Here is a 27,555-nt window from a genome sequence, read left to right on the forward strand (position 1 = left end):
CAGACGTCGGGTATTTAGATCTGCAGTCTTGTTGCTAACAACAACTTGTTTGTCTCGCTCCATTTTCAGAAGACTACTTCATCCCTGTATCGTGTTTCCTCCTCTTCAACATGATGGACTGGGCTGGCAGGAGTCTGACGGCCGTCTGTATGTGGGTCAGTAACAACACAACAGGGCCCAGTCTTTTTAACCTGCTCGGAAGGACTGGGCTTCCTCTTTGGGTTCAGAGCCAGCTTAAGTAGTTCACAGGCTTGGTCCCAACTAACTGTCAGGTTTTCTGCAGGTTTTGTCATTCCTGCCTGACAGTTACCTTAGTTATTTGCTTCCTCTAAAAACACCTGTAAAATAATAATAATTTATTATATTTATAAGGCGCTTTTCTGGACCATTGCCATCAGACAACAATACAAAAAATAGTCAAACAAAAGCATTTGGAGTATAAATAACATTTACTTTTGTAGTTCTAACGGTGACCGACTTTGCTACCTTTCACAGGCCGATCAACAAACTTGTCCAATAAGAAAGGTCCTCTTCATAAACACTTTTGCCTCATGGAGTCCATTTAAAAAGACGGCATCATAATATTTAGTGTGATCTGCTGTTGTCTGGCGGGCGTTCGGTGCTGTGGACAGCAGAGACGTTTGTTTACACTTTAATGAGACCCTTCGGCCAAATAAAATGTTTACACGGGAATAAATCAATGAGTCATGAGTGGAATGGAGGAAACGCATCAGTCACTCAGCGTCTGTGTGAAAATAAAGGAGACGAGTTTTGTTGCTGAGATCAGAGGTTTGTTTTGGAGAATAGTGTGTGTGTGTACGTGCGTGTGTGCGCGTGCTGTGTAAAGGAAGTGGTTTTGTGGTCAGAGAGTTGTGATTGTGGTTATTTTGAAGGTTTGCTCACTCTGCTCCCTCATGTACATCTGGTAAAAAGTCCCCTGAGCTTTGTTTCCATTGTCAGGAATTCATTTCTGACGAATTTCTATTCTGCTAGTTTGCATTGTTTTATTTTTCCAGGGATTGAGTGTGTCAGAGAGTTTTTCTTTGCACTGATACAGTAATCATCAGTTTTCTCTGTCGAAAGTTGGCTTCATCTTTTCACGGGATGAACTCAGATCTCTTAAAACCTCTTAGAGAAAATTCCCAAGTCCAATTTCCTGCGATCCAAATTGAATCAATTCATTCAGTGCAGACTGTGCAGAGTACAGTCAGCTAAACCAGTCTGACCTGTTCTTGAGTGCGGCTCCTCGGTACATTAGTGCAGATAACGGTAGTCAGCTGCTCCAGCACCATGTGAGTTTATTTATCATCATAAGACGACGCTGATCAAGATCGTGACCGTTTTCACTGAGGTTCTTTGTGACTCCGGGTCATTTGGTCACTCGTGTCTTTAAACCCGTTTCTCCCACTAAGTTACAGTTGTTAACCATACCAGATATTAAAGTTAAAATACATTGAGAGGACGTTAAGAAATGAGCTCGTAAATCTCTTCAGAGGAACTTTAACAACTTTAAGAGAAAAAAATTTAAATACAATAAAAATACATGTATAATAAAGATTTATCTCCAAAAATCCACACACTTCTCTACATACATGTATATGAATACACCAAAGCAACCACAGTAATCAGTACGGACACACATACTCTATATTTATGTATTTAAAGTGTCTGAGAAATTAAAATATCCAAAAGTATGTTACAGTGTTGTTAATAGCTGAAGTTAAATGTTTGTCTCTGTTGTTGATGTTGCTGTGTTTGTCTCCAGCCGGGTAAAGACAGTATCTGGCTTCCTGTCCTGGTGGGTCTGCGAGTCGTCTTCATCCCTCTCTTCATGCTGTGTAACGTCCAGCCTCGTTACTACCTCCCCGTGTGGTTCGCACACGACGCGCTGTACATCATCTTCATGATCTTCTTCTCCTTCTCCAACGGATACCTGGCCAGTCTCTGCATGTGCTTTGGACCCAAGTAAGTACTTCAAACGCTCACTGTATGTTCATGTCTGTGGGAGGAATTCTCTTTTTTAGGTTTGGGATAGAGCCCTTGAGTTGATTAGCCTAGCTTGGCATAAAAACTGGAAGCAGGCAAGCATAATGCCACAGTTGAAATATGGGTTATTGCACATTATTTGTCCTAATTATTGCACATTATTTGAGAAACAAAGCGTCCAGAGTCGTCCTATTGACTCAGAGTGTCTGACACTCAGAGCGAGGAGTTGAACAGTTTGATACCGAGGAATGATTTCCTGTGGTGCATCTTGGTGGAATCAGTCTAGTACTGAATGTACTCCTGTGGCTGACCACGACGTCATGGAGTGGATGGGAGCCATTGTCCAAGATGACATGCAACTTGCAGCTTGTAACTCCCCTAAAAACCAAAACCACACTGATGTTTTGTTTGAAAACAAATTAAACAAACTATCACAGTGCTCATTCAAAACACGCTGTTCGGCATAAACTGAGGGGTTTACAGGTCCAGTCTGAAGCCTCCAGAACTGCTCACAGGCCCATCAGGGCCGCCCTGGTAATATCAGACATGAGTGATTTTTACAATTTAAATCTGGATGATTACATCGGTACTCTCCGAGTCAGACCACAACCACCGATGAGAGAGAGGCGTCAAGTGTGAAGTAGATCAGATGAACGTTCGAGATATACAAGTAACATACAGACAGACAGACAGAGATTTCTTGCAGCAGTGTCCCCTGCCTAATTTTACTGTGCTGTCTCCAAGGAGAAGTGTGTCTTGCATGTATTAAAAACGCAGAACATACAAAGACTTGAACATAAAACATATAAAATATGTAAAATAAATCCCACAGACAACACTGAACATCAGTGACGGCCTCTTTTCATTCAACTCTTGTGAAGAAAGTGAAGTCATATTTCACATAATGTTGAACTATTCCTTTAAGTGAGTCCCTATCTATACTTCACCAATAACAGCACTGTGTGTAATGATGAACCGCTCCCTCCTGATGAATTTTGTCCCTGTGTTGTCTCTGTACAGGAAGGTGGCACAGCACGAGGCAGAGACGGCGGGGGCCATCATGGCCTTCTTCTTGTCCCTTGGCTTGGCGCTGGGCGCTGCGGCCTCGTTTGCTTTCCGGGCCATGATCTAAAATCTCCAGCAGACCCTTCAGTAGACGTAGATTAGACCAACCGCCCTCCAACGCTTTCCCTGTTATCACTCTGTAAGGGAGAGCTCCTCAACAACCTCCAGCTGAGTGGAGACAGCACAGCCCAGAAGACCAAACGACCTTGGTCTTCTGACGCGAGCGGTAGAGACTCGTCTCAGACAGTGAAACATGTTACTGAATTTTTTTGTTTTTCCAATTGATGCCATTGATCAAGCTGGTTGCTTCTCTGACACAAATTGAAGCGTGCAGAGAGCAAATCGACAAACAAATCAAAACCAAAAGTGTTAACAGAAATCCGCCGTAGTAGACTCGAAGAAACCGCCAAATGATGAGCTCAGACGCTGTTGATGAAGACGGACTGCACACGAAGCATCCAGGAGCCTCGTTCACTAAATGAGCTTTTGCACAAAATTTTTAAAAAGTCGCAATATAGTTTTATGTTGTTAAGTTATACACGTCTTTCACTTTCTCTGAAACAATCACATTCTTTAGTAATCAAATGAAGTTCTGATGGTGTGTAAATAAACTCTAAACACGTTTTTTATATAAACGAGGCTCTTCGATTCTGGTGTTCGGCTCGTCTACGTTAACCTCCAAATACAACCCATCTCTTCGTAAACTGTGACCCTCGACGATTTTTTTAAATAATGAGCGTTACATCACATTGAACTGTTGCAGCTTTTATTTTTGATCAAACCAAATACATAAAGACAACGTGGGGAAATGATGAAGGTCATGACCCATCAGACGGCTGCGTGTAAACTGCTTTGCTCCCTCTAGTTTCAGCATTAACTAGGGTCACGTGTGTGTGTGAGAGTGTGTGTGAGCTACATAAAGAATGTAAGGACGATTTTAATCCTAAAGACGAGGTTTTAATCAATAATCTGGGCCACTAACAGCTGAATATTCATTGTCGTAGAGAGTGACATTTTGTCTCTCCTGTAGTTTTAGATTAGTTTTGGAGTCTGTTTCAGTTTGTCCTCATCTGCCAAATAGAAGTAGAAATTTCATTTTCTGATCCCACATTGTGAAGTTTTTACAGTTCGTGTCTTCCTGGACAGATTTTTTGCCATAATGTGTTTTTGAACGCAGCACAAGAAGAGAAATATGCAGCTTTCAGTGACATGAAATGTGCCATCGTGACTGAGATTTGGAGACATTTCTCATAGTTAAACGTGTTCTCATGGAAAATAGGTTTTATATCAGCAGTAGTTTTTAGTAGGGATGCGCGATATGGATGTTTTCAGCCGATACCGATAATTACCTGCTTCTCCCTACCAATACCGTATTTTTGAAATAAGTTCATAACCTGTAGTTAATGCAGCCCCGAGGGTAAAAAGGCAAAGATGGATGATTTATTATTCATAGCTCTAATAAGATTTATTGTGTTAAACTCATCTCCCTCGTCCCCCTCCAGTGACGTTGTGTGGCTCTACACAGGTGAAGCAGCAGCAGCATTATTGTTGTTGTTCTTCTGTGTTTGTCGGCAGCTGGCAAACCAACTTTAAAGGTGCATACTGCCACATACTGTGTGTAAAAGCTGCACTTGGTAAGTCAACTAAAGCAATTTGGCTTTGTGTTATCGGCTATAATTTCATTATTTGCCGATAACCGATAATGTAAATGTTCTATTATCGGTCCGATATACATCGTGCATCCCTGGTTTTTTGTTTGTTTTTCAAACTCTCGCTCAGTTAGTCTCGTTCGGGGAGTTAAAGGCCTTTTGCCCGTCAGTGTTATATTTTCTTTGCGTTTTTGTGGCCTTCTGAAGTTTTTTTTTGTTTTTTTTTTTAAGTCTGCTTTACGTGTACACAGTATTCATAACACCAGCCGTATGTTTGTAAAAAGCACACATTGGTCTGCACCTCCATACTGTGTTTTGTTTGTATGGGAGTACGGCGCCAGCCAATAAAATATTCCTTGTATTGCAGCTTGAAAACAGTTCTGTGATAAAATAAAACTGTATTTTTAAGAATCTGGCTCCTCCTGTTGGTCATTTTTGGAAACGCACTTCTTGACATCTCCAGGTTAGACATAATCTGGCAATAAAGAATATCTGGAGACACCGAAGCGTCTTTAGGTCACTCTGCTGATGCAAACAGATCTGTACTTGATCCACCTGAATGGCTGCGTTCCTCCGCTGATCTTTTCCTTGTGCTGCCTCCGCATGTGACTAAATAATGAAGTTAACCATCCAGAGGGACACATGAATACGCCTCCGTATCAGTCACAAAAATGCAGCCTTTCCCCTTCTGTTTTGGTAATTTCTCAGTGACCTTTATGAATTAAAGCCACTGATTCAAACACTCTGAAATGTCACAATTTGACACAAAGAGGACAAACAAGTATGACTTATGAGGTTTCCCATCACAGCCGCTCTCCGCTGTTTCATCACATTTCTTAAAATAAGCCACAAGTTACCAACTCTGTTACCACACTTGCCCCAGACTACACTCAGTTCACTAAATCACATTTTCTGGCACTGGTTTCAAATACAGCAAACACAACTTTCGAAAACACTTTGAACGATAACGAGGGGTAATGAGAAGTCATTTAAAACAACTATCAAAATGTATTTATGCAACATTTTAGTTGAGACGCATTGAAAGTCTTTATTTCCACGTCTCCCTTAATTTTTCAGTCCATTTTTTTGTCCTCACTCTTCGTATTTATTCTTCTGAAATCTTACACAACTTTAACAGATTTTACTGAATGTGTTTGTAATAGTCGGTGTGTTCACATGAGTTCTGATCTCACTGGAAAAAAAAGTTTTCCCCATTTTGGCACTTTGAAGATGTTGCAGGGTCTCTGGCACAACTTCACCTACTTTAAAAAAGGTCCATCAAGTAGAGAGAAAAGTCCACATTGGACAAAACTCCAGCAACACTTAGTGTAATTAAGTTGAGGGCTGGTAGTGAATAACAACCTGATTTTTCTGGAGGGTCGCCACTTGAAAAGGTTGAGAGCCGCTGCCCTAAAACATGCGAGAATTAAACATTAGTAAAGAACAGTTGACTTTGAAGTAAATATTCAAATACTTTAAAAAAAAAAAAAAACAAAGCAAGAAAGAGAAACAGTTAAATTAAAACATTTGTTGCTTCTACATTGAATTTGATTCAGACTAAATAAAGTGTCACCTTCTACAAAAAACAAGACAACCGGGAGCCAAAAGACTTCAATTGATGATTTATTCTTAAGGTAAACATTTTATTCAAAAATAAATTACCAGAGATATCTTTAAAAGGCAGACAGACATTGTCTCCAACCCACTCGTCACAATCAAAAAAAATTCTCCTATCAGAATCAGAGTATTCACACCACATGTTTCTATTAACAGAGAAGAAGCCTAGTGTAAACCTACAGCAGCCACTTATCATTCTTAAACAAACCACAGACTGTTAAAGTCGATCAAGAGAAGAAGAACAAACAGTCGTCGTCAACCGATTCACTATAAAATGTATACAAAGTTTATTTAAATATTTAAGTCAACATACATGCCCGGTTTGTAATATGTGAACACAAAGAGAGAGAGAGAGAGACTGTACAGTACGAGACTGGCGCTTGAGGTGAGAAATCATGTGGATGGAATCGATGCAGAAGAGCTCAGACAGATGTGATGCAGCTGTTGAACAGAGTAAAGATAAAAAGGGGGAAAGGTTCAGTCCATTTAACTGAATAACATTAAGTCAGGTTCCTGTTGTGGAGTCGCTCACCACTTGACCCATCATCTTTCACTGAAGAGAGCGAAAAGTCCAGTGATTTAGATTTACACAACCCTACAGGAGGAGGGCAGAATCGTTTCATGTCAGTTAAAGGAGTAGTTCAACATTTTTGGAAATATGCTCACTTTGGGGCCGAACACACAGACTGGTCTCTTCAGGTGCAGTCGCTTTAAAAATACCGTGGAAAAGCATGTTCTGGGCAAAACGGCGTGGAGCGCCTCAGTGTACTAAATGGGAAATCTGGTGCGACTCTTGCGCTGTAAAGTTGAGCATATTTCAACTTCTAAAAACTGCTAGAAAAACATGACACGCAGCGCTCGAGAGGAGCGCCCGTCATGCACGCCGTACCAGAGGGAAACAATGGTTTTGCCGGTGTCTGTGTGATCGGCCTCTCGCGTCTTTGCCAAGAGTTAAATGGGAAGATTGATACACTTTCATGTCCATATGTGACGCTACAGCTAAAAGCAGGTTCGCTCATCTTAGCATAAAGCTGAGGCTCTGACACCCACTTATTCAGCGGTTCTCTAACTTTTTCCACTTCCAAGGACCCCTAACTGACACAAATTAGATCATTGGCCTCCATTTTATATGTATTTGTTTCAGGCATGCCCAAACTGAAACTTAACATCGGACCACGGGCCAAATCAAAGCACCTGTTTTATGGCATTGTAAAGTAAAATGGAACGATCAGCCATGTTTTCTTAATCAAGTTATTTCCTGCGTAAAGTGACTCTGCCTGCTGTGCACAAATTGTGAAAAATAATAATTAAGGATGGTATATATTTACAGAGTACATAAATAAAACAGCATAAACATTGTTATATATATATATTTTTTAATTAATTTAAATGTTCTTGCTAGAAACCTTATGGCGGGCGCCAACATCAGCACATGAGCTTCACTTTGTTTTGGTCATGAGTTTCGTACACTTTCTGTCATAATAAAAGTTTCAGTCACACATTCTGTTTTTTTGTTACTTCAGGTTCTAAGAGGTCCCCTTTTTGTTGGGGACCTCTTAGAACCCCCTAAAGGACACCTTGGGTTCCCCGGACCACACTTTGAGAAGTACCAAGTAAGAGGTCTGTGTAATTTGTACAAAAAACAAAGTTTTTGTGGTTTTACACTTTGTTTATTTTACAAATGAGATATAAACTGTTAATTATCGAGCTTTAGAGGTCCTGTTTTAATCAGATTTTTGACTACTGGTCAAACTGCGGCTGCTTCACTCTGCCTGCAGCATTTTATGCTAAGCTAACAGGCTTGGCTGCTAGCTTTAGCTTCAGCTTCATAATCACCCAACAAATATGAGCAGACTCAATCTTCTCATCCAACTCTCGCCATATTTTCCAAAATGTAAAGGATCCACATCCACAATTCCAAGAATCAAACTAACAACCTGTAGTTCCTAAAGATGTGGTGGGAAACGGCAGCTTTGATGAAAAGGCAGTAGAAGAGAAAATGGTTCAAGATGACAGTCCTCTCTGGCTACCTGGCTACAGAGGCCCGAGCTCTAAAAGCTCTTAGCTAGCTTAATGCTACAACACAGTAGCTCTTAACAGTCTGCTACGAGACACTAAAGGCCAGATAAAACACGTCAGCTCTACGTTAAAAGCAGATCACACGTCCTACAGCTCTTTTCAGGAAATATTAAAGGGAAACACGCAGAGACGTACTGAGGAATCGGAGCCACGAGGTGGATTAAAACGCCAGAAGAAGAAAAATTCAGTTTTGTTTGATTTCCTGCACTCGTCTGTTTTCAGTTCGGATTTGGAGAAGAAGACCGATCAATTAACCAGGAGAGGATCGACATTTGACGGTTAAAATAATCTCCCTCTTACTTTCAATTCAGTAGAATCAATATTTGTTTCCTGATTTTACTGAAACAACCAAAAAAAGGACAAAAATCTCCTCGTTATTAGTGTTCTGAGTCGATTTGTCGCTACTTGTGCTTGCAGGAAACGTTAATAAACAGTCCGAAGAGGAAGTCGACTGAGCTCTGAACTGTCTGGCCTGTTAAGACAAAACCATTAAATGCACAGAAAAGGATTTTAGTTTGCATCCACTGTTGATTACAGCTGCCCACGGCGGTGTCCCTGAATTACAGCTCAATCCTGAAGCGAGTTTAGCTGCTAACAGCAAATATGTCAGTGTGTGCATCTATGGCAGCATGGCACACGAGAAGATGACAGTCCTTCAGGTCCTGTTTTGGCAAGAGGCGACGCTGCCGGCTTTCTCTGCTCGGTCCTCTCGTGAAAGTGCAGTTTCTGCTCCGAGGCACTGGGGGGCGATGAAGAGCAGGGCAGACGGCGAGCCTACAGGTCCACAACAGCAAATAAGGAAGGGGGCAGTGATGTGATGAAGGGTGTTTGGAGAGGGTCAGCTTTGGTGTTGAACTAGTTCCACAGTTCTAGGATTGAACACATTGAGTGAGTGGGCAGGAGGGTGATGAACATGACGGGGGAGAGGAGATGAAGAGGAGGAGGAAGAGCGTCAGTGAGTCTTTAACTTGGTGTGCTGCGAGCCCTGTTCTGTCAAGCTGGCTCTGATTGAGTTAACCACCGTCTGTCTGACGTTGTCCTCCATATAATGTTCGCTTAATGGCTTCAAAACCTGCGGGAGAGAAGACAAAGAGGATTCGGTGAGAGGAGGAATGAAGTGAAACAGTCGAGAAAAGGGGACAAAGAAACTGAAAGAAAGTAGGTTAGGGAAGAGAAACGTTTAAGGAACAAAAACAGGAAGTGGTCTCCAACGGAAACGTCTCACACAAAACAAGATTTAAAGAAATCCAGGATGATTAATAACCGTTTGAGCTTCAAGTCCTTGAGATCCTGAGATGGTCCTGGCGTGTTCAGATACATTCAGTGAAGTTCAGAGGTTAAAGTCTAAGAATCCAGCACCATCGGACTGAAAATTAACTATAAATGAAGCCAGCAAACTGCAGAAGATTCAGTATGAGAAATAAGTGTAACAGTCTGTAAGTCCGCCGCTTGTCCAGCAGCTATTTAGTCTTCTTGTAGTTGTTGTTGAGAGGAGTCAGAGCTCCGAGTCCCAGTGTCGCTCCTGATGGGAACGAAGGGAGGAGAGAGACGGGCCAAGCCAGGCGGCTCCTGACCGGCTCCGAGAGTTTGGAAAACACCTGAGAGGACAGCAGGGAGGAACGGGAGAGTTAAACAAGGAACGAGACTGACAGGCACACAGACAGACACTGGAGGAAAACAAGATCGAGCCAGAAGTTTGGGAACAGATTGAGGAAGAAAGATGGAAGAAGGAAGAAGACAGGGACACTGGTAGCAGGAGGTGGAGGAGAAAGGAAAAGGAGATGCAGGAAATGATGTTGAGGCAGACAGAAGATCACGTGAGAAATGTGACGCGACACCTCTCACCTTTCTAATCGTCTTCTGTAAAGCAGTGGAGGAGACAGGAGGAGGAGAGACAAGAACAGAGGAAGGAGGGAGAAGTCAGAGGAGACATGAGGGCTGAGTACAGTCTGCAGGTCAACAACTGACGGAGGAATGAAGAGAGAGCAAATAAAAAGGAGGTGCTGATGGAGTTTCAGTGTGGAGAGAGCGCGCTGAAAGGTGAAAACAAACTGATGGATGATGGGATGCGAAAACACAGAAGATAATCAAACATGAAGGAGACAGAAGGAAACAAAAACTGATGGAAGAAATTTTGTTTCTCAGGCTTTTTAAACACCTAAAAATAAAAAGTCAAATAAATATAGAAAACAGAAACCAATGGCATCAACAGACATACACATGCATTATTCTATATACTATTGTATTCCTGGAGAAAAGAAAAGAAATAAAAAAAACGTCATTTACTTAAAAAACATTATTTGAATCTCGTCTTAAGCTTCAATTTTAACTGATTCCCAGTTTTCAGAAATGTAACTACTCCTCGATTCAGATCACGTTTATGTCTCAAACAATGTAACACACCAAGAAACAAAGAACAAAAACCAAAACACAGGAATTTGGAAAACTTCATGTCCACCCCAACATTACACAACATGCAGTGTTATCGCTGCAGATCTTTATGAAGCAGTGGTGGCAGACATATCCGTCCCTGCTGGTGTGATTTAAGGGTACTTCTATGCGTCAAGCCTTGAGCTTGTTTGTGTTTTCCGTTTGTTTGTTTAATTTCGTTATCTAGATTTTAATATTCAATTTCCCGTTTTATATAACTGTGGCGGTCTTCTTACTGTGAGGTCCACCACTCCTGAATGAATGTAGAGGAAACACTGGTATGCACAGGAACAGTTGTCAGTAAACTGACAATAACGTTTTGTTCAATAGGAAATTACCTAATCTGATGGCCTAATCGGACCTAAATTTAGTGCTGCAACCTGACTAATAATGTTTTTTTGGGGCAGAATCTGATATTTAAATGTTAAAATAATCCAAGAACAATATATTTGTTTTTCGAACATGACAGGAATCACTTAAATATGGCTATCAATCAAATGTGACAAGGAAGTATACTGTATGTGTTAAATGGGGCATTTCACAGTTAAAAAATAAACTTGTTAGCGCTCTCTGGTGGACAAGCTGTGCAACTACAAAGGGCTGAAACAATCAGTGGACTAATCAATGGACAGACCAAAAAATAAATGCCAACTAAATATAATCATTAGTTTCAGCCCTAATGTAAAGAAGACATATTTTTCTCCATAGCCAAGTACATCTGTATAGTGACCGACATCCTCTGTTTGAGCTTAAAGTACCTGATTTAACTCAAACTTAATATATAACATCAACAACCAATACAAATTTAGCAATTTAAATGGTTTAGCCCTTATAGCAAAACCATGTAGAGTAACCTTGACAAACACACACACACACACTCTCACACGGACGACAACCCACCTGTTCCCAGAGTGTCTCAGCCACCAGATCTATCATCGTTCCTATCTCCCGAAACTCTCCAGAATACTTCACGTATGCCCAGGCGCAGAGCGACAGCAGCGCCATGCCCATCACCAGGTTAGCCAGCACTGCCAAGGTGCTCAGCCCGATAAAGCCCGTCACCCCGGACACCAAGTAGGTCACAAACATGACTGCAAAAAGCGTGGCGGGTGTGCGCGCTGCGTAGAAGATGTTTTTGCCGTCGTTGTGCTTGGAGAAGTTTGTGTAGGCCTCGTCCAACTCCGCCTCCAGCTGGTTCTGGTAGCGCTGGCAGAACTCATCGCCGCCCATTTTCTTCACGGAGCGGAAGAAACGCACCGAGTGCTCGCGAAACTCCCCGTGGCAGCGCTCCAGGTCGGCCGGGGCGATGTATGGCTTATCCCCACCACAGACCTGAAAGGGAAGGAAATGATACAAGACGACGTTGTGACTGACTGACTTAAACTGAATTGATTGTGATTCATGATGATTGTAAAAGAGAGACGTGTCCTTACCAGCTCCATGTTCTTACTGTACATGTCTTTGGCTCCGGCCACAGCAGTCAGGTTGTTGGCTTCTGCCGTTGCCTGAAAAGCGGGAGAAGACGATGAGATTCAAGCTAGCTTTGTTGACCACAGGAGGTCAGAATAAAACCTAAAAGAGAGTCTCATTCTTGATAAGATGTCTCAGATTTGAGACATTACAAACCTGCAGCATGGACTTTGGGTGAGGCAGCTCCTCCCCTTGGTAGATCTTTATGTAAGCCTGCAAGAGTGGTACTTTTGATTATTGTGATGTCATTTCTTGGAGTGTCTTCAAATGCTTCGTATTCCTGAAATCTGTACAACCTCAGCTAAAAGGTTAATAAACAATAATAAATGATAAAAGTATTGAAATTGTCATAAATTTAAACAAAATAATATGACATTTTTTCAAATTTTACTAAATAAAAAAAGTTGTTGGTTCTTTATCAAATGATTAATTCTACCCTTGAGGCAGAGTAATCAGTGTAAAAAGCCACTGGACTTTAATAAAATCCTGCAGGACCTTGAAATACTCCAGGAGATCCCTGCAGGTGACTTTATTGCCGCCGATCTCCTTCTCCACCAGTCGCTCTGGAGCCAGGAGGAGCGGCACCAGCCTGGCCAGCTCCCTCTTAAAATCCCCATCGATGTCTGAAACACACGATCATGAACATTTCGGTCCGGTGTATTTTATCTATCACTCTTGATTGTGAGTACATGTTCCCGTTTCCTCACCTTTCAGTCGGCCGTCAAAGTACGGGTTGGTGGCCACCTTGAGGCCAGGGTGAGGCAGCAGGAAGCAGCCGATGTTGGAGAAGCAGGAGTGGATGTGCTTCCTCACGTTCTGCAACTCTTCGTGTTGGTTCTGCTTCACCTGAATCAGCATTCAACCAGACTCTCACAGTGAAAGTGTGCTTTGAATGTGAATGTGTACACACTTGAAGCGCTAAGCAAATTTGCACACACCTTAACAGACAATGATATTGAGTAGGTCTGTGAGGTGTGGCATGTCTGACAGGAACAGTGACTGTGTGACCGGCTGCTCAAAGATCTTCAACAATGTGAAGAAATATCAGGGTAGAAACTGATTCTCACCTGCAGTCGTTTGTCCAGGAAGTTGTTCCCTCCTTCCAGACCATAGTTGTGTTCATAAGGATAACTCCAGTCTCTAATCAGGAACATCAGGGACTGAAACACACCACAGAGACACTTTATATTAATAACATGATAAATATGGTGAAGTGGCTACATACTGATCCATTCTCTGATCCCTGATTTTCCATAACTTTCGTGTTTTCAGTTACACTGTAATCGAAACATCTCTCAGTTTTACTGATACTTTAATAATCTCCTAATAATATTCATTTAAAATGCATGACTCGCCTTGCAGCCACACATTCAACTGAATTGGTAGATTTTATGCACAGGCTGCATGTCCAATGGTAACATTCACAAATCAGGACTATACAAACGTTCTACACTGCATTAATCAGGGTTTTTGCAGGTTTCAACAAGTTCAATCTGACGTAGACAATTCTAGAGAAAGATAGTTGATTATTGAGTCAGGCTGAGACGCCGGGCAACTCATCTGGGAATGAGACTCAATAAAGCAACTGTCTTTCTCTAGAATTGTCTACTTCAGCTTTAATTTAACTTTCAGGACCTTTTAAGACCATTATGAGTGTGATTTAAGTCCACACTGGCAAAAAAGTACGAAGGACATGCAGCAAAATTTAAGTCAATTACTTACAAGAAAATGAATTTATTAACATTCAACATAAACACTTAATTGAACATGACTACACAAAATGGTGTATACACAACAGTAGTATGTGTGTGAACACAAGGCTGGATATTGTTGAACTTGAGAGATTTCACATTGTGCTACACAGTTTGCATTAGTGGTAATTAACGGAATCGGGTTAAGGTCTTAATGAGGTAAGTAACGTTTACTTCATAATACAATCAATTTTAAGACCTGTTATAATCATATTTAAGATACATTAATATTCATATTATTGGACTTTTAGGGCATTTTAATGACGAGTGGAAACCCTCATACATGTACACACAGACTACAGCAGCAGCCAGTACCTGGAAAGGTTTCAGGTAGATCTCCTCCATTGCCAGCCGGCCGTATTCTGTGAAGAGCTACGCAAGAGAGAAAAACAAAACTATGATCAGAAAACAGAAGTTAGTGGAACAACTTTGCTGCTGCCGCTTCCTGTGAGGAGAATAAATAACACCAACCTGCAGATGCTGCAAGTCGTCTTCCTGTATGTTCTGAGAGAGATTGTACACCTGAAAACAAAGACAAAAATACAAAGTAAGACATAAATGTTGACATTTTAAGAGAGAAAAGACATAACGTGTTTTCTTCCTTAAAGTCTCACCTGTACAGAGCTGGTCATTGTGCTGAGGGCAAACACAGTGGCACAGTCCTTGATGGTGGACTGGCTGTCAAATGCTCCCTGAGTGTCGACGAGGAGCACAGCAACCTGTCGGGGCGAGATGCAATGAATGTACATTTAAATTTGACCAGACGTGACAACAACTTCAGGGCTTAATAGTATGATTTTTTTGATAACCGTGTACCTTGCTGCCATCAGGCTTGTCAACCACAAAGACGTCGCTCCAGATCTGAATTCCTGTGGTCTCCCTCTCGCAGCCTCCTCTCCAGGTGAACCCTGTCAGGGGCTCGTCATCACCTCCCATCCACGACTCTCTCTGCAGCAGAGGAGAAGAGGGAGGAGAAAGGGAGGGGGTGAGATGAGAGGAATGAGAAACAGGAGAAGAGATGAAGAAATCCACATGGATTGATAGGACAGATGAGGGTAAAGTGTGAGGGGAGAGACGGAGAGGAGGTGGGAGGGAGGAGTGAAAAAGAAGGAGGTCAATGAACTGAAGTCCACCAGCATGTGGCTCATGTTAGCACCTGGGGGGAAAACTCATTTTTCAAGAGGAGCTGTCTTTTAATAATGTATTGTAGTGTAAGAGAAAAAAGTATTACATAACCTGTCATCTTATAGTACAATGTCATGTGAGAAAGTAACCGGGATGATTAGATCGTGGTAAAGGTTTTGGACTCCTTGTCTGTCAATAGGATCACACTCATTACAAGTTATACAACCATCCTAATGATTTTACAGTGCGGAATACAAAGTAAAACCGTAAACACAGCAAGAAAAATGTCCTACTCATAGCCAGTGTTGGCCAGTAATTCATTACTGTAATATTATTACTTTCCCCAGTAATGAGTAGTGATATGGATTACAATTTCCAAATCAGTAGGAACTAAGTTACGCTGCGTTGCCAGATTTGTTAGGGCAGGTCACGTCGGCTACGAGCCAAAAAGCTGAAGGATGGAGGATGAGGGAGAGAGCAAAGTATTGAGTAGAGAAAGTCTCCATCTCCATCAATAAATCAATCAATCAATCAATAAATCATGTATTAACTCAAAGTTGCCAAACATTGTACTTCTGTCTCTCTGTATTCATGCAGTTCAGTTGTGTGCTTAGAACTAATGGGAAATATCTGAAGTCTCCTAAATCATGTGACGATTGACATTTTGAACCTCTGTTATCGCGACTCTCTCTACTCAGGGGCTCTGGAGGAGAGGTATTCTTTCAACAGCTGGAAGTACCGTCATTGATTTGAGTTTGTCTCAGTCAAAGATGCAAAGAACACTTTTCAACCCCGAAAATAAAAAAAAAGTTAATTACTGAAGCATCTGATACGGCAGCAAGAGAAACTTGTCAAAGAAAACAACGGCGCTGACACTGAAGCTATCCTGCCAGAGAAGCAGCATGAACCCAGGCCAAACAACAGAAAGTGGACTTGGACATAGAGGACACGGCTGTGGAGAGAAGTTAAGTGGACCAGATGTAAAGAAGCTCTTCGCTGGGTGAGTTATATCCTGGAGGAGATGTTAACAATGTGAAAGTAATATAGTAATATAACAAGTAACGCAAGAAATTCACTTTGGATATCAAGGAATAAGTAAAGTAGTATTACTTAACAGAATAATAAGTAAAAAGTAACTTATTACACTTCCTGAGTAACTTACCCAACACTTCTCGTAGCAGAGGATTTAATGTAACTCACTTAAAAACATTGTCCAGCTATGATTTACCCACTCAGAGTTCAAAGTACGAGCAGCACATTGTGACCCTGTTTGTCTGAGGACATCAACTGACCACAAATAGGACATGTTTACAAGCCTCCCAAGCAAATACCTGATTTGCAAAGCAAAGTGTACATGAACACTGATTACCGGCTACCACAACATGACGTCTGTGCTGAACGCCGGACCAACATCTTATGACAGAGCTGATGGTCATCTGATATTAACAAATACCTGCAGTCCAATAATATTAACACTATCTGTAACATGGAGTGCTGTATAGTAAAGAACCACATCCTGGTACAATAGCATCAGTGTTTGTCGAAAAATGTGAACACATGCAGGCCTGACAGACTCGCATGAATGCCCATGTTCATGCCGATCAACAGCTGTGAGAAAGGCTAAAAAATTCCTCTGTCTTTCCTGGTGTGTGTGTTAAAGTGTGTTGTGTTAGAGAGAGTATGTCCAAGTGAGTGTAAGGTGATCCTGCCCGTTTCTGTGTGTCCAGCTGCTGGCAGGAGGTCTGAAGGACTACTTGTTGATACTTGTGTCGGTGCAAGTCACACAGTTGTCGGATGGACGCACTTAAGAGTGTGTGCGCGCGAGCGTGTGTGTGTGTGTAATGTGCTAATTTATGTTATTTACATTTACAGACATTATGTCAAAGCCAGTAGAAACCACACGAGAACATTAGGTAATTAGACTGAAACTCTTGATGAAACATTACATGAATCACCATAAACTCGAGCTCCCCAACTACAGTCTGTCTGAGTCTGAGCCCAGTTGCACCACCCTGTCTTATTCATACACCTTGCTGTACCTCACCTGGTTGAGTACATATCTCAGTATGAGACCGAACAGGAAGCACTCGTCTCTGCTTGTCTCATTCGGGCACACATGCCAGCACTGGTTGTAATCTCATCTGCTGTACTGGTTCATCTAGTGCACCTGTTTTCACAGTCTCTACTGACTGTGAATGTTACACAATGTGAATTTCAGGTCGCAGAGGACCAATAACCTGTTTCATAATTGTTTAAAATTGTGTTTATATATCAGGACTGATGTCAAAGTTATGAGAAATGTACGGCACCAATTTGACTAATAGATGACTCATGTAAGAGCAACCGCATAAGAGTGCATTTTCTAGTCATGATCACAGCCTCACTGGCCTATTCTAAGTTGATAAAGTTACCATCTAAGCGTCTGTGCCTTTTTAAAAACCTTTGCGATTGATTAACTTCCAGATTACTTCTTTTTGACATCAACAAAAACAGTGTGGCAGTCAACATCCTACAAGGACACTTGGAGGACACTACATCTACATGATGGGAAATTTGTTGGGTTTATACCAAACCAACATGTTTTTTTTTTACTTCTACAGAACTACATTTGTTCTACAGTACTTTATTATAACGCTATTTTGTCACACATTGAAATATTTTAAAACACTGCAGCTGCATTTGGATACTGCACTTGGCGATATTGCAATTTCAATAATATTTAGAGCAATTTTGCAGCACCAGTTATAGTAAAATAGTTAATGCTACACTATGATTGGTAGTATTTGTGAGTATGAATTGATTAATCATTTACAGTCAACTTTAAAATTCACCAATTACAGCTTCTTCAATGTGAATATTTCCCGTTTTTCATAGTCTTTTAAGATTGTAAATCAAATAAATCTTTTGGTTTTGAACTGTAGGTTGTACAAAACAAGAAATCTGAAGATGTCAATAGCATATTGCAATGTTTTTCAGTATTTTGAGACCTTTTGTGGACCAAACAATTCATTGAGAAAATAACCAGCACATTTACCAATAATAAAAAAAATTGCTAGTTAGAGCCATACTATACGCATACTTCTGTGGCAGGCAAGTAAAATAAATGCTTTATCTTTGCAAAAATGTAATTCGTAAATTTTCAATATTGTGGCATCCACATGATAAAACATCTAATCGCCACTATGTGGTTACTGTTAGTATTTCTGACTGGCTCCTTTGTTCAAATTGAAAGTGCTACCACCACCCATGGTGTTAAAATCTGATGGATATTATTTTGTCCTGATAACAAACTTTCTGATCAATATGCAGCGTCACATAAAGAACACTTGACATCATGTGATACTTGACTGAAAGCTCTTTTTTTGTCCTTCAATCTCCACAGGAATATGTACACTTGTATGTCTAGAAAAAGTATAGAAATCCCACATTATTTCTCTCACCTGATGGTGCATGTAGCGCAGCATGAAGTCCAGCAGGAAGGACTTGCCCTTGCGGAAGGCCCCGGCCACAGACACGACAACCACGTTCAGGTCCTTCACGTGATCCTGCAGCAGGATCTTCTCCAGCGCTGCGGCGTCTAGCTCAAAGCTGTGCTCATCCTCGTTGGCCAGCACGATCTGGATGGGCCTCGCCTTCTCCTCCTGTACCGCATCCTGGAGACATGAGTTTGCAATCAATCAGGTTTTTTTTTGGCTTCAAGAGACATTTTAGTGATTACAGTGGTGATGAGGCAGTTTTAGCGGAGGAGAGAGGGAACTGAAAATTACAAGGCTGAGATCAGCAGTTAAAGAGGGAACTATCTATCTCCATCCAGACAGTGTTTTTGCACCATTTCAGAATTAATCTCCATCCATACTAACACACAACGCACATCACATGAACATTCACATACATATGGCTTTTTACGATTCATTTCATTTTTCAGGACAAAGTGATGAGGCGGGAAACATGATTGCTTTTCACAGAATCCTCCTGGAAAATTTTGTAATTTTCTTTTTTTAATAAAAACTTTTTTTTCTGCCATTTTTGTCTCTCTTTTCCAACATTGTATTTTGATTGAACATTGGTGTCTTTATAAACATGCATCACTACTTTATGGTGGTAAAAGCCAAAGACACTCGCTAGTAGAGAAAAGTTGGTGAGTTTGTTTTTTTTTAAGTATTTTAATTCTTACGGAGAAATTACAAATATTATTCCATTTTGTGTATTTTTCATGTGTACATTTTTAGATTTACACATGTAAAATAACACAAAACAGAATAACATTTGTATTTTGTCTTGTAATAGAGAACACAGAAACTTTCTTTTCTCTGCTGAAAGCACCGCTTTAGTGAGAAGTCTTTTAAAGTTTACCACCATAAAGTAGAGATTTGACACCTGCTTTGTTTACGGCATAAATAAAATATTTCCCTTGGCAGTTCTTAATGAAACAGTCACATTTATTTGTCAATTCAGTCTTTTAATAAGCACAAAAAAGCTTAAACGACTAGTTGATCAAAAGACAAATAATTTGCAACCATTTGGATCATTTAAAAGTACTTTTCAAGCAGAAATGGCAAACATTTTATGCCTCCAGCTACACAAATGTTGGATCCAGCTGGTGTAACTGAATACCTTTGGTCACTTTTTGAAGGTAAGGGATATTATAATGACCATTTTCTAAATTTTCTGGTGTTTTTAAGACCAAACAACTACGAAAATAACCATCAGATCAATACATAATGAAAATAATTTAACTGATAGTAAATGGAGAGCATTTGTTTGGATTGTCAAAATGTTTGTGTATACTTTGGACTCATTTTTTTTTTTTTAAATCTTCTAGATACAAGTACACAGTGAGGAAAGTAGAAAGAGAAACAGGAACATAGAGTCATATCTACATCAATGTGGTATGGTGCATTCTTGTCAATAGACAGGAACGTGCAGGAAATACAGTAAAACATTACCTCTTCTTCCTGAATCTCTTCATCTAGCGATGAGGTGACGCTCGCAATTTTGTTTGAGGCTTTGTTCCTGGGAAGCACTTCATCATCCAGGTCTTCGGGCTTGGCTATAGGAGGCCTCTTCTTATGCCGAAAAATGGGGACATCTTCCACGCCACTTAAGCCTTTAGATAACAGGACAAAGCAGAAAAAGATAAAATTGTACTGGTTAGATAAGGGTTCAGTCAATGGGCGTAACGTGAGAAGAAGCAGAGGAATGTAGATTCAGAGTTATGTAGCAAGACCAAAAAACACTTTTCAGAGGAAGAGGTTTCATTGTCATAAATTTGTTTACATGTGGGAGACGGACTATTGTTCTGAGACGTTAAAGAGAAAGTGAAAACCTCTCCATGTGGTCAAATTATATACAGGAATGTTTCCAGCATTTTGTGCTGGTCTAAATACTGTAATCCATTCTGGTCCACACATCTAGGTCAAGCTCGAAAATAGCCCTGCACTGAAAACCACAAAGGGGCAGCAAAAGGGACACAAGGAAAAAAGTTAGCAGGACAGTGTTTTCACCTTTTTTCTTCTGTCACTGAAATTCTTTCCTCTTAATCTAAAGCATACGTTTCCTCTTGAACTGCAAGATTCCTTCCTTCCTGCCACAACTGCAGAATAAGAACGTGTGCTCAACCATCCACTGTGATACATGCAGATGAGTAGTTTATCTTGGCAGCATTATTTTCAGGGTTACAACTAACGATTACTATTATTTATTTATGGTTTGGTCTATAATCTCTGTTGAATCTATGTCACAAAATCCCAAAGCCCAAGGTGACATCTTCAAATGTCTTGTTTTGTCTAAACAACAACCAAAGATTTCAGATTTATAGCCAAACCCATAAATCGGTCAGATTGGACCATATTGGCTTATTGCGGATATATATCGCTGTATTTATTGTCCAATATGGTGTTTTTTTCTTTATACAAAACATAATGCAGCAAAGATGCTTGCAATCGGTTATAATGATTAAATTCCTAGTGACGTTCATTGTTTATTAAACTGTGAAATATCAGTACCTAACTTTTTCATGAGTGTTTGATAACCACATTCAAGTCTAAAAGGTTTATGTTCTGTGTTTATAAGAATACAGGCCAATATATTGATATTACGTTGTTTTTACTCCCCAATATTGGTATTGGTCACAGAGTAGCTAGTATCAGTCGGCTTTTTGGCTCTTTATTCTTTAAAGGAAAAAAGGGATTAAATAATATTCTTTCAATCGAGTCATCATTGCAGCACTAATCATCATATGTGACAAAACTGCATTTCCAATATTTTCAATTTAAAGAAATGTAAAACAAAACTAATAACCCTTCCCTTTAATGGAGTAGTTTTCAGATCTCTATGAAGCATTATTCACAAAGTAAAAATAACAGACACCACTGGTGCATGATTAATACGACACTCCCTTGGCCAGATACATGACAGAGTCCACTGAACAGGTCAGACAGCAAGTATCAAGCATTGCTCACTCAAACATTTCAAGTGATTAGCCATTCAACTGGACTGAGCTGTAGCACCAGTGTATCTCAGCACATTCAAATAAGGTTTCGGGAAACCAACAGATTCATAGACACACCTTGGATGCACCACCTATATCCAACAGAAAGAAAAACAATACAGCTGATGGGAAAGTTATGTAGTCTACTCCAGCAAGTGAGAACACATTCTGATGGGACATCATCCTGGAATACAGCCAACCGTCATGAAGACTCATTCAGATGTTCCCCGTAAGGTTGTGTAAGAGTTTAGACCAATGATTTACCCTTCACTACTAAAGCACACAGATGCCGATTAGAGCTGCAACTAATAATAATTTCGTTATTTCTTAATTGATTGATTTCCTAAAAAGGACAAGGGGACATCTTTAAATTCCTTTTTTTGTCCGACTGACAGTCCAAAATTATTCATCAATTTACAGAATTTGTGTTTTGTCAATAGCAAAGAAGAACTACAACTTCCATTTCAATGTACAACCATGTTGTGGAATGATAAATAAATCAACCTTGTACACTGTAATCAATTCATCATTTCAGCTCTGTTGATAATTATCTGAAGATGAAGCTAGATTTGGACGTTAAAAGTCAGTAGGTTCTTCTTTTCTTTTTACTTCAAATGTCTCCAAGTCTGTGCGTTTAGTGGAGAAAAACCTCTCAAACTTGTATTGTGTCCTGGCTGCTGGAGTCTGAGACATGACATGTGAGGTTGGCACAAGAAGAGAACATCTTATGCTGTACAAACAAGTTTATTACAAGCTTGTCATCACTGCGTGGCCCCAGGTTGTGTCTAGCATTGAGCACATAAATTACATTTCCAACAACCACAGCTGGAAAACAAGACTGCCAGAGTATACACCTTTTTCACAAGAAGTACACTGGTACATAATGAATTTTCAAATGAGCATTTCCAACAAATAAACTGGTTCTCTATCAGAAAAATCAACACTGTGCTGACAATCTGCCGGTCTACGCCAAAAAAACAGTGATATTTTGGTGAAAAACATCAACAAATCAGACTATTAATGCTGCAACTATAAAACCAAACCAAATGCATAATCCATTTTCCGCCACGATGCTATGACGCGGGTTTTAGTCGCAATTGCTGGCATGTAAATAGTTTTCCATCCATCTTTGATCCAATAAACGCTCGAACATCACTCAGTCTGAAAGAGGCTTAAGTAAAAGATACAAAAATTAACCTGTGTCACATTGTCACAGGCCATCAGTTTGCTTTCTACACTTCCCTTTTTCAGCCGTGTTTGTGATGTCGGAGACATTTTAAGAAAGAGACAAACCACTTGGGTGTTTTGTCCAGAAAAGTCTAACGCCAGAGATGGTGGTTGATATGACACATATCCCGCCCCTTCCCCTCAAAAGCCAATTGTCTGCTTTATAGCAGCCGAACCAAGAAAGATATCAGCCAGTTGAGTTGTCGACAGTCTCAAGACTTTGGTGCGGCTGGACACTGACTTCTAATAAGCATGCAAGAGGAGGATATCGCGCTAATACACAGGATTACCAAGAAAAGTGAGATAATTCAGAGACTAGACATTAAACTTAAGTTTGTTCAAGTGAGCTGACAATGTCATGCACAGGAGAAGTATAACTTATAGGAAAGAGGCATTTTAAACCTAAGCAAAGTCAAAAAACTTTTTAAGCATTTTTAAATCAGTTTTGACTGGTGATTCTATAAATGCAGTTTTTATGTCTTGGTGAGCATATAAAGTGAAGTTCTAGCTCTCTCCTAATTCATTTAGATATGGGCCTGGTCTGGTAGTCCGAAATAACTGCCCAGGGAGATACCTGCTAATTTAGGTGTAAAATGGAGTCATTGTGTTGTTTATTTTATGTACTTTTTTAAAGAGGTGGAAATGCAGGCTTGTTTGACTCCCAGGCGCTGGAAAATTAAGTGATATTCTTGCTCAAGAGAAAATCTGCAAATGGGGCACTGAAGGATCAACCTGGAGGTCCTGCAAATTCCCAGAGGACAGCAGCAATGCTGTGCTAGTGTTGGAGGAGTTGCTGCAAGCACAAAGCAGATACAGTAATCTGCTCAGCACACAAATTAGCCCTGCACATTTTCCCAGTTTGTGGCAGTGCAGGTTCTCCTGAAGTCCAGAGCAGCACTCAGCAGCATGAAGTGGCACAGACTGCAGCCACAGAGGGGACTCACACAAAGACACTATTCTGCTGGGACTGCGAGGAGTTTGTATTGCAGCAGAATGTGTATGAGAGACAAAACACAATAAGCAAGCATGTGAGGAAGGTTTACAGCCAGAAACCATTAGCACTGCTGATATGCGCATTTGCTACACTCACACTAGAACCACACTTGATAAAGTGGCTAATGCACTGCCCCAGTCCTCAGCTGGCAGAAAACGAAGGCAGAACTAAAATTAGCTGCATTACTTCTTATCTTATGGAGGCACTGAGCAGATGTTAACTGGCCTACATGTTTTCCTGCCAATGAACAAAACACACAAAGTCACCAAGGGACGAGTCTGTACGGTACATCACACATAAACACGAGTATATTCAGTCTCGCATCCCTCCAGTTCTGTTGAGGGTCTATCTTTAACTATGCATGGCAAGAATAGAGAGTGTCTACGCAAGCTAGCCTACATCTCACCACTGCGTCCCAAATCAGCTCTCCTTTCCCTGGACTCCTGCACTATATCTGAGGCAGACTCTGATAAGGCTGTGGTCCATTTAACTTAAGCAGCTGGCTAAACATGGGAGGTTTTATACTTTAAAGATGCTCTTTCAAGAGATTTAGTGTAGGAATTAAGAAATGTACACATCTCTGGGAGTGAAGTTAAGTCTGCAAGGAAAATAGACTACTGTAAGTTAGACAGTGACAAGTATACTGCAAGCATGATTATGAAAAGATTTTGCAGGTTTACGACATTTCAAATTTTTATTTCAACCCTAGGGGAGAACCCTGGAAATTTAAGTGTTTGGAAAGTGGGGATTTCAACACCCTCTGATCCAGGCCATGCATTACAAATAACCCCGGAAATTATTCTTTATGGGATCAAGCAACATGTGTTTATAATGTCGAGACTACAGGAATGCAGAGGCGAGATTTTTTAAAAGAGAACGAGGAATTCACTGTAGCCCATTAAGATGCAGGTACACTGACTTCCCTGCACACCAGCGCCAAACGACAACCTGACACGGCCTCCCTGGACAAGAGTCAAGGAGGGCAAATGTTCTATTGCAGCAGGCAGACCAAAGGGAGTCTGTGATCTGAGGACAAAGTGCACATTAAAGCAGCTGCAGTTCGTGATGTTGTTGCCACAGAGTCAGCTGTATGAAAGTTGACATAAGGGTTATCATGATAAGTGGCTCCTGATCATATTTCAGTAATGAGCCTAGGACAATTTACAATTTGATTACCAGTCGATACAAAGTTTACAGAAGCATACAAAAATAAACCTAAGTTGAGAGTGTGCAAAGTAAATTTATTTTGACCATTCACTTTCTGCTGTTCTACTAGCAAAGGAAAAATGTATCAGATTGTTTTTCTCTTAGGATGGTGAAAATGAAAACAATAATCATCTAGGATGATAAAATGCGAAAATATGACACTTCAAAGCCAAAAGGGGTAGTTGCCAAGTAAAAAATGAGCAGAGTCAAAACAGGAAACGAGAAAGTAGTGACATTTCACACAAACCTGCTCTTCATCAGACAGTCACTGCTTCAGTGCATTAAATAATTTGGATATTGTAGCCCTGCAGTGTGGGAGACGTCTTTTAGTTTTCTGGTTATAAAATGTCCAAAATTGCTTTGTCCCATCTGACCAACAGACCAAAACCCAAAGGAGTTTTTTAGCAGCAAATATTCACAAGTGAGAGGCTTCTTGAACCAGATAATGTTTCATAATTTAAACAAATGTAATGATTAATCGACTATCAAAGTTGTCGCTGATGCCAATCAACTTATCTACCAAGTCGAGCCGCTGCAATTTGTCGATTGTCAGCTTTTAACTTAATCACCTGACATTTTATAGACAGAACAACTGATCGGTTAATCAAGAAAAGGATCAACGATGAAAATAATTGTTACTTGCAGCACTACAAATAACAACATACTGCTTTAAATCCAATTTAAAGACAGCACTGTTGTCACAGGTGAAGAGATGGATGGATCATTACTAATTTGCCAATATATGTTGTTTGCTTTGTGGTATTAAGAATCCTGATAGAGATATTCAGTGTTAAAAAGGTGCACTATGTACATTTTAATCAGAAGAGAAAGGTTTCTTTTATGCCTAGACAAACTCTCTTTGTTTTCATGACTGAATAAAACAGACTGATCTTAAAAGAACGACACAATTTCATACTGTTTTACTTTGTTTATATTTGGCGGACCCTGCCACCTTTCTAGCTTGAAACAGTGTTCTGGGGACATTACTTTCCTCTGAGAACAGCTTGTTTACTCTATTATGGGGGGAAAAAATACATATTTCTGGGTTTAAATTATTACCCCATGATTTATTAATGTTCATTTGTTGTGATTTATAGGTTCATACTTTTTAAAGTCCATCTTAAAGCAGTAGCAAGGCACACATGTAGACACTGAAACAGGTTTAACTTGCTCTAGTCACACCTCCTGTTCATACAGGCCAATAAAAGATCCACTTCTACAGCACTTTCAACTTAAGTGATGCGGGGACAAACACAAATAGTGTAAACCTATCGTTTTACAATGACTTTTACTTTTCTGGCTGTACGAGGCACACACGCCCTCGCGTATCTAGTTGTATTCAGAGGACAACATTAGCTTCGTATTTACGTGTATAGGTCTGCTGGCATACTGAACAGACTAAGTTAATTAAAGAGTATTTAAAAATATCCGAGTCATTAGCAGGATGAGAAGATTAACGTGTGTGTGTGCGTGTGTGTGCTCTGAGTAGTTACGCCGAAACCTCGTTGCAGGAAACTGGTGTAACGCGGACTGTTTCAAAGTTCAAACCCGGTGCAGCCGAAGCCAACACACGGTGACTGTGCAGCTACAGCCGGGTTTTACAGACCAAACACCCCGGACAGCCCGCTGGCTCTCTGCGGGCCAGGTGAAAGTGACGGCCCGGGACAAATGAGCCACCGACAGGTGTCCCGGTCGAGTTCGTATCCGGGTCAGAATCGGTTTCAAACAACAGCTTTCGGAGGGAAAACATGTTTTTAAAAGCGAGAAAACAAACGCCGATGAGCACGTATACCCCTCTGGCTCATTTTCATACAGTTTGGACCGTGTTGTCGCTATGTTTGTCAGCTGCAGGAGACATATTCTGGCAGGGGTACCACATTTGGCAGGACACCGCGGGTCCCCCCCGACTGAACACAGAAGCGTCTGGCTAACGGAAAAGCGAGAGTTTGCGACTCACAAAGACAAAAGACGACAGAAACACCGAAACACCTCCAAATTCAGTTCCCCCTCGTCAGCGCCGAGGTCGACTAACTCTCGCACACCGATTAGACAAAATAAACAAAGGTTTACCGTCGTCGACGACTCGGCTTTTGCAGTTGGGCTCGAAGTGATTTCTGCTCCTCAACCCGCTCACCTCCGCCATCTTGGACTACTGAAATCTAACGTGGCTGACGTCAAAGGAGCTTTTTTCTTCTCACGCTGTCTGCTGAACTTCAGCCGCAGCTGGCTCGGCCACCCCACGATGCTATGCGAACTATTTCTATAATTTCACGGGAGCAAACACTTATTCTTGTCATATTCTTTTAAAGGGCACACATCCTTGTAAGTTTATATTGCCTCAACATATGTAAAAGTGCGTTTATTTGACGGTAGTTCGTGGTCTGGACTCAGGGGCGCAGCAAAGGATTCTGGACCCCTGCAAGAAAATACAGAGCCGAAGCCACGCCCCTTCCGGTGGACCGCATG

The 27,555-nt window shown here is 40.8% G+C and overlaps 2 protein-coding genes across 5 annotated transcripts in view; one reads left to right on the forward strand and one right to left on the reverse strand.

Moving 5' to 3' along the window:
• The window catches only part of LOC141009589 (equilibrative nucleoside transporter 1-like), a 41,477-nt gene extending 36,369 nt beyond the window's left edge, over nt 1–5,108 (forward strand). For all 3 annotated transcript variants that reach the window (XM_073482258.1, XM_073482257.1, XM_073482256.1), the window contains exons 11-13: nt 70–155; nt 1,766–1,965; nt 3,007–5,108. In XM_073482258.1, coding sequence (XP_073338359.1) covers nt 70–155; nt 1,766–1,965; nt 3,007–3,118 — 398 coding nt within the window. In that variant the 3' untranslated portion in view covers nt 3,119–5,108. The remainder of the gene's footprint in view (nt 1–69; nt 156–1,765; nt 1,966–3,006) is intronic.
• Nucleotides 5,109–6,310: 1,202 nt separating this feature from the next.
• LOC141009843 (atlastin-2-like) lies at nt 6,311–27,319 on the reverse strand. 2 transcript variants are annotated; one of them, XM_073482568.1, is made up of 15 exons: nt 27,160–27,319; nt 20,119–20,279; nt 18,613–18,825; nt 14,864–14,995; nt 14,662–14,766; nt 14,519–14,569; nt 14,363–14,419; nt 13,364–13,456; nt 13,004–13,142; nt 12,792–12,919; nt 12,453–12,509; nt 12,260–12,331; nt 11,727–12,158; nt 10,242–10,256; nt 9,791–9,994 (listed from the first exon to the last, which is right to left on the reverse strand). In XM_073482568.1, exons 1-15 carry the CDS (start codon nt 27,230–27,232, stop codon nt 9,857–9,859), a joined length of 1,866 nt encoding a protein of 621 aa, XP_073338669.1. In that variant the 5' UTR covers nt 27,233–27,319; the 3' UTR covers nt 9,791–9,856. The 2 variants fall into 2 exon arrangements, with proteins under 2 accessions (XP_073338668.1, XP_073338669.1); XM_073482567.1 differs by lacking the exons at nt 9,791–9,994; nt 10,242–10,256 and adding an exon at nt 6,311–9,468 and having other exon boundaries at nt 27,160–27,315.
• Nucleotides 27,320–27,555: the final 236 nt, after the last annotated feature.

The sequence above is a fragment of the Pagrus major genome, chromosome 15 (genome assembly GCF_040436345.1).
Source record: "Pagrus major chromosome 15, Pma_NU_1.0".
NCBI lineage: Eukaryota > Metazoa > Chordata > Actinopteri > Spariformes > Sparidae > Pagrus > Pagrus major.